We start from the raw sequence: 7,140 nt of genomic DNA, 5'->3' as shown, positions 1-7,140 counted from the left end.
ATTCTGCTCTAAGATTGATAAAGGGTGCTTGGTGGTGGGGGGGGGGGGGGGCAGGGGGAAATCTCAGATTTTCACTACCCCAACTGGATCATAGCTGTCGTTTGGAGGAGAGCAGGAGGAGCATCTGCACCCGCCAGGACTCGCACCTCACCCGGGTTTCGCCACGTGCAGCTTTCCCGGAAAAAAAAATAAAAAAATAAATAACAATTTTTTGGTCTGACCTTTGGTCGTTTATCTGGGATTTGGAGAGAGCGAGGCTGGAGTCTGACCGGGCTGTTGGCTTTGGCGGGGGTGGCCGGTCACCTCTGGCTCCCTCCCTGGGGACGTGCCACCCACCCGAGGGCTGGGGCTTGTGGAAAAACCGTGCTGCAAAACTCCTGCAGCGCCCGGGGGAGCCCGCGCTCCTCGCCCTGCGCCTGCGAGGAGGGGTTTTGGGGCAAAATCCCCAGGGGCCGGGTGCGGCACGTGCTTTGGAAAAAACATAACTTGCAAGGTGGGTTGCGATAGCTCCAAAGGTTTATTTGTCTGCTACCATTTATCAGGTAAGTGACGTGTGCGGTTCTCTGCGCCCTGCCTACCCCTGCTGGGGAGAGGAATCATTAAAGCAATTCCTCCGCCCCCTTCCCCCCCCCTCCCCCTTTTCCTTAAATCTTTTTGGGGGGCTTTTAGGGTTTCTCAGCTGCTCCGTGGCTGGAAGATGCTTTGCTTTGTCCTGGTGAGTCCTGGTCCCCGGCAGGGGTGTCCCCTCGCCGTGGGGAGGGCTCCGGGCTGGGGGTGCAGCTTTGCCCCATCCTGGAGGCTCAGAGATGCTCGGGGGTGACCCCACGCACCCCCAGGGGCTGTTATTTAAATATTAAAGGACTGAAATGTTTCAGTTTGAAGGCAGCAAAGCCCGCCCAGGGGAGCTGGTGCCCACCTCCCCATCTCTGGATGGCCAGGGTGATGGTCCAGCATCGTGTGGCCGTGGCTCCTTGCCGCTGCCCCGAGGAGCTGGTGGTGGCAAAGTTGGGCTAAACCGAGGTGGCTGTGGAGCCAGGGGACCTCCTGCTGCCCCAGGGAGCCCAGGATGGGGCTGGGGAGGAGGCAGGCGAGGGTCCATGGTGCACCCCATACCCCACCCCACCCCAGGAAGGGCTGGCCTGCATCAGCAGTGAGCAAAGCTGTCCTCGGTGGTGTCACGGAGGTCCAGGCCCGCCACGGCCGGGGGGTGGAGGCAGGTGAGGTTGTTGTAGGTGTAGATGGGGATGTGGGCATCGTCCCCCTCGGCCACCGACTGCACGAAGCGTGGGACCACCACGGGGTGCTGCAGGGAGAAGTCCCGCAGGCCCTTCAGGGAGCAGTTGCAATGCCAGTTGTTGTCCCCCAGCCACAGCTGCTCCAGGGCACAGGAGGCACACAGGAAGCCCACCGAGAAGGTCTCCAACGAGTTGTTCCTCAGGCTGAGGTACCGCAGGTTGGTCAGGGGAGAGATGACAGTGTTGTCCAGCGTCTCCAGCTGGTTATGGGAGAGGTCCAGCCAGAAGAGTCTCTGGAGCGGGCTGAAGGTATCCTGGGAGATCTCGAGGAGCTGGTTGGAGGAGAGGAAGAGGTACTCCAGGTTGCTCAGACCCACGAAGAGCTGAGGTGAGAGGTGGCTCAGCCTGTTGTGCTTCAGGTCGAGCTCCAGGAGCTCGTGCAGTTCGCTGAAGCTTTGGTCTTCGATGACGGAGATGGCGTTGTGCTGCAAGAAGAGCCGCCGCAGGCTGGAGAGGCTGGAGAAGGTGTTTGCCTGGATCCTGCCGAGGCAGCTGTGCTCTAGGTGGAGGCTGTGCAACTTGGTGACCCCCTTGAAGACGTAGTCGGGGAGGACCTTGATGCAGTTTGCCGACAAGTGCATCACGGCCACGTTGTACAGCCCCAGGAATGCCCCAACTCTGATGTCTTGTAGCTGGTTGTTGTTGAGGCTGAGGACCTCCAGCTGGCCCAGCCCATCGAAGGTCCTTTCTGCCAGGCTCCAGATCCTGTTGTGCCCCAGCTGCAGCTCCTCAAGGAACTGGAGGTCTTTGAAAGTCCTGGGCCTCAGGCTGGTGATGGAGTTGGTGGACAAGCGCAGGACGTGCAGGCTCAGGAGGCCCAGAAACGTGTCCTCAAACAGTGAGACCAGCCGGTTGTGAGAGAGATCCAGCCACCGGAGGGACTTCATGCCCATGAAGGCGCGGGGCGTGATGGTGTTGATCTGGTTGTTGTTCAGGTACAGCTTCTGTAGCTTCTGCAGCTTGACGAAGATGTTGATCTTGATGCCCTTGAGCGCGTTGCCGCTCAAGTCCAGCTCTTTCAGCTCGGTGAGGCTGCAGAAGAGCTGGTGCTGGAGGTAGGGGAGCTTGTTCCCGGCCAGGATCAGCTCCCTCAAGTTGGGCAAGTCATGGAAGACCTTGTCGGGCAGGACCACAAGTGAGTTCCAGCCCAGGTTCAGATACCAGAGGTTGGAGAGCCCGGCGAAAAGCCCTTCCTCCACCTTACTGAAGTAGTTGTTGTTGAGGCTGAGGGAGACGAGGTTCTGTGTATGCAAGAAGGTGTGAGGAGCCAAGTGCTTGAGGCGGTTGCGTTCGAGGTGGAGGTGGTAGAGGCTCCGCAGCCCGTGGAAGGCGTGCTGCTCCACGGTGGCCAACTGGTTGCTCTGCAGGTCCAGAAAATCCAAGGCCGAGAGGTTCCTGAAGGCAGCGGCCGGCAGCAGGGTGAAGTTATTGCCGTCCAGCCAAAGGGCTTTGGCGTTGGGGGGGACGTCCTCGGGCAGGCGCGTCAGGTTGCGGGCGCTGCAGAAGACGTTGAGCTCCTCGCTGTAGTCGTCCAAGCTGCAGGCGCAAGGGCTGGGGCAGCGGGGGGGTTCCGTGTCCCCCTGCTCCTTTGGGGTGTCCCCTCCGGGGGGCTGGGAGGCGGTGGCCAGCAGCAGGGCCAGGGGGAACAGGAGGGTGACTCCTGCTGTGGGGTTGCAAAGGAAAGGGGACACCGTCAGTGGGGGGTGATGGCTGCCCCATGGGACCCCGATGGGACCCCCCTGGGACCCCCCTGGGTGCCTGCACTGCCGGGGAGGTGGGCAGGGGGGTCAATCCCAGCCCATCGCACACACTGGGCAGCTGCAGGAAGGTTTTGGGGGCTGGGTCTGCCCTTGGGAAGTGGGTGTGGGATCACCCACTGCCACAGCTCGGACCCCTTGAGTGCACGGTCCCCCCGAAATTCATCCCTCTGCATTCCTGTCCCCCGGGGAAAGGCCAGCAGCCATGTCCCCTGTCCCTTCTCCTCCTTCCTCCCCAACTGCCCCCCAATTAATTGACTCTTCAGAGGGGTCTCGGTGCTGCAGCCCCTGCCCATCCCTGCCACCCCCATCCAAGTCTGTGGGTGCCTGCGAGCACCCCGGGGGCTCCCAAAATATCTCATTAAGAGTGGAGGGAGCGGGGAGAAAAGCCAAGGGGGACTCGAGTGTGAAGCCCCAGCAAGAGTTTTAGCCTGTCCCCCCCCCCACAACACTTCCCAGCCCCCCCTGCCACTGCCTGTCCCTCCTGCCTTACCTTTGCCTGCGCTCATGGTGGCGGGCAGGGCAGCGCTCCCCCTCTGCTCTCCGGCCCCTGCGAAGGGATGGAGCAACCACCTTGACGCCCGGCCAGCCGCCCGCCCGGCCAGGCTTAACCCCACTGCTGCTGGGACGGGACGTGGACAGCCTGGTCGGGGTCAGCATCACCCAGGAGGGGCTCCTGGTTTCCCCCCCCCAGGGCTATAACCCCCTTTATTGCAGCTTTGGGTTGGGGGGGGATACCCGGGAGGATGAGGTATGGTGTGGGGGACGGTGGTCTTGCTGGAGATGGGGTTTGAGCGTGGAGGGAGGGATGGGGCAGCCTCAGGGGATGTCCCACGGCTGTTCCCTGGGCTCCTGGTGGGTCCTGAGCAGAGACGTTGACCCTTCCCTAGGTCCCTGCCCTGCTGGGGGTGCCTTGGGGTGAACCCCACTATTGGGATCCAAAATCCGTGTGCTGGGGGATGCTTGCAGCATCCTTATTGCCCCAGGGGGTCAGAGGTGTGGGAATTACCTTTACTGGGAGGTGGGCTGAAACGCCTGAGGTTTTATGGTGGGGGATGAGATGGAAAATGGGGAAAAAGCTCTTCTCGGTGGGGTAGTAAAAGCCTCGGGGCTTTTTATTTATGCCCTCCCGGGGGTTACGCTCTCCCTGCGGGTGGAGATGGTGCTGGGAGCACCACACGCTGCTTTTCACAGAATCACAGAATGATATGGGGTTGGAAGGGACCTTTGGAGATCATCTAGTCCAACCCCCTGCCAAAGCAGGTCCACCCAGAGCAGGTCCCACAGGAACATGTCCAGGTGGGTTTGAATGTCTCCAGAGAAGGAGACTCCACCACCTCCTTGGGCAGCCTATTCCAGGGCTCTGCCACCCTCAAAGAAGTTCCTCCTCATGTTTAGGTGGAACTTCTTATATTAAGGTTTGTGCCCATTTCCTCTTGTCCTGTCCCTGGGCACCACTGAAAAAAGACCGGCCCCGTCCTCTTGACACCCACCCTTTTGTGCCACAGTGGAAGAGGAGAGCAGAGCCCAGGTCCCCCCAGCGAGGTGACAGCCACGAGGGGTCCCCTGGCTCTTGGTCCCTCTGCCAGCCCCATGTGTGGTGGGATGATGGTGGGTGATGCTCCGGTGGCTGGCAGATCGCACCCTCCGCCTGGCAGCTCGTCAAAAACCACCCCGGGGGAGGCTGGTGACCTCGCTTTCTGTGTGCCAGGTCATTTCCCCAACAAGGCTTCTGCAGAATCTCTTACCAGCTTCCAGGAAAGAAAAGTCATTTCCCCAACAAGGCTTCTGCAGAATCTCTTACCAGTTTCCAGGAAAGAAAATTAATTAATTAATTAATTAATTAAATAAATGGAAAGCCACTTCTGCCCCAAGCGAGAGGAGCACGGTGGGCCGGCAGCTGCTGGAAGGAGAAGCCTTGGGTAACCCTTCCCCATGTCCTGGTAGCCTTGTTCCTCCACCAAGATGCACCAGGACAGGGCACCATTCACACCCACGGCTCCAGGAACAGGCATCTCCCACTGGAGCCAAAGCTCTTTCCTGCCCCATTTCCCCCCACGCTGGTCCCCGATGTGGAGATGGAGCAGGGATGCTCTCCACCACCAACCATACACCACGGGCATCCCCCTCGTGCTCCAACCTCACCCATCCCTGTGGAAGCCTGGCACCTTCCCCAGCTTCCTGGGGCACGTCGGGTGGTTTTAAGCAACCTTCTCCCTGGCCAAAGCAGGACCGTGCCCATGGGAAGCGGTGTCGGAGCGAGATGGCCGGGCTCCAGCCTCACAACCCAACTTTCCCACAAGCGCCGCTTTCTCCCTTTCTTTTTTGGCTCCGCGTGCTCCTCTCCTCCCCCTCTATTTTTAATCCTCTCTTCTGGGAATTTATAGATCCGAAGGGAGAAATGAGAGCTGGAGACGCACGCACCCGCTAATAGGCGCTAAGCACATATTGACACAAGGTGTAATCAATCTGGGAGCTAAAAAGAGCTGACCCAGCAGGAGCCGGCCGGCCAAAACCCACAAAACCTCTTTGGGAAGTTTAATCAAGCCCTGCCCGAGGCCTGGAGCGGGTTTATCCCTGCCTCCACCAGCCCTCTGCCAGGGAAAATATCAAAGGGTAAATAAGGGAAGGGAAAATAAAGAGGGTAAATAAACAAATCCCTTCCCGCTGCGGTGCAGGGAAGAGCTGGACCCATCTCCACCTTTCAACCTCCTCGAGGTCCTCTCCTCCAGACGTGTCCTGCCTGTGGCAGGGGATGCTGAGACGGTTGGTCCCTCCAGCATCACTGCAAGCCCATTGTGCTCACCAGGACCTCCCCCCTGCCCGGTGCACCGTGGCCACCACAGGGACCTCCCTTTGAGTCCCTACCGTGGATGTCCACAGCCCCGGCCAGCGTGGACCTCCCCACCGATCCCCCTGCATCGTTTCAGCTCCAGCAGCTAATCTTCCCGGCTGGGACCAAAGTCTGAGCCGCCCCACCTGGTTGCCATGGAGAAGGCTGTAATGGTATTAGGAAAAGCAGCAAAATCATAAAAAAAAAAAAAAAGGGGGTTTAAAAGCTATTTAAACTCTCAGGAATCATTAGCTTCCCCTGTAGCCCTCCCGTCCCTGCAGGTCCCTCCCCAGGGAGGTCCCCCCCTGGCCTCTTGGTATGGATAAATGCCACCAGCTCTCTGTGTCCAGTTCTGTCCTCAGCCTGTGGGCTGGCTGAGGTGGGGAGGGACCAGTGCTGGTGGCTCTGCTGGGTCTTCTGGAGCTGGAAAGGTTGGTGGGACGTGGGGAGCTCCCTGGTCTAACCCTCCTACCCAGAGCAAGTGGCCCAGGGCCAAGAGGGACAGCACCGGCCCTGCTTGAGTCCTGGGGGGAGTGAGGATGTGACACGGGTGGTGTTGTCACAACTAAGTAGTATTTTTAGCAAATCTTGCCAAATACTTCTCCATCTGGAGGAGAGCATCTCACGTTGCCAGGGCAACCAGCGCTGCTGCTCCTCCTCATCCCAAATCAAAAATGTCTGAGCCCTGATGCTGCCACTCAAGAGAGCCGGGGTGCCTGACACTGGCATCCCAGAGCTTGTGCCACTCTCTTGGGGACATCCACAGGGATGAACTTCCCTCCTGGAGAGACCCTCCCGGTGGAGAAGGGCTTTCCCCGGTGCTCCCTGGCCACCCACATTTCTGGTCATCCTGGTCCCCACCTATTGCGCTACCTCGTTGTTTTTTTTCTTGAAAAGTCCCACATTCCTGGAGATGGGGACCTGTAAGTGGTGGCAAAAGGTTTTGGCAGCTGCTGGCAAAGGTCCCGGTCAACATATCCCAGTGTTGGGTCATGCCCTGCCCCGGCTGCATCAGGCTCATGCGGGGAGTTGGGAAAGGCGGCCGATGCACTCATAGCTCTTGGGAATGCTAATTACCACGCTGGTGGCCCATGTGGCCACGTGAAACCGTGTCACCTCCATTAGTCTGGCCGGGCTGGTTGGTCCAGGGAAGGTGGGGACGTCCCCAAGCCATGACTCAGGGATGCCAGGGCCATCGCTGCAGACACAGACGGGAAATTTCGCAAACCCCGAGTTCTGGAGGAAAAGAAGAGCC

The 7,140-nt window shown here is 59.5% G+C and overlaps 1 protein-coding gene across 2 annotated transcripts; it reads right to left on the bottom strand.

Annotated features, from left to right (window-relative positions):
- Positions 1–243: 243 nt before the first annotated feature.
- IGFALS (insulin like growth factor binding protein acid labile subunit) lies at positions 244–3,632 on the bottom strand. 2 transcript variants are annotated; one of them, XM_014955668.1, is made up of 2 exons: positions 3,546–3,632; positions 244–2,958 (listed from the first exon to the last, which is right to left on the bottom strand). In XM_014955668.1, exons 1-2 carry the CDS (start codon positions 3,559–3,561, stop codon positions 1,145–1,147), a joined length of 1,830 nt encoding a protein of 609 aa, XP_014811154.1. In that variant the 5' UTR covers positions 3,562–3,632; the 3' UTR covers positions 244–1,144. The 2 variants fall into 2 exon arrangements, with proteins under 2 accessions (XP_014811154.1, XP_014811156.1); XM_014955670.1 differs by having other exon boundaries at positions 244–2,955; positions 3,546–3,583.
- Between the last annotated feature and the right edge of the window lie 3,508 nt (positions 3,633–7,140).

This window comes from Calidris pugnax, unplaced genomic scaffold, assembly GCF_001431845.1.
Source record: "Calidris pugnax isolate Ruff unplaced genomic scaffold, ASM143184v1 scaffold297, whole genome shotgun sequence".
NCBI lineage: Eukaryota > Metazoa > Chordata > Aves > Charadriiformes > Scolopacidae > Calidris > Calidris pugnax.
Note: the sequence above shows the minus strand (reverse complement) of the source record. Positions and strands in the feature narration are given on the sequence as shown.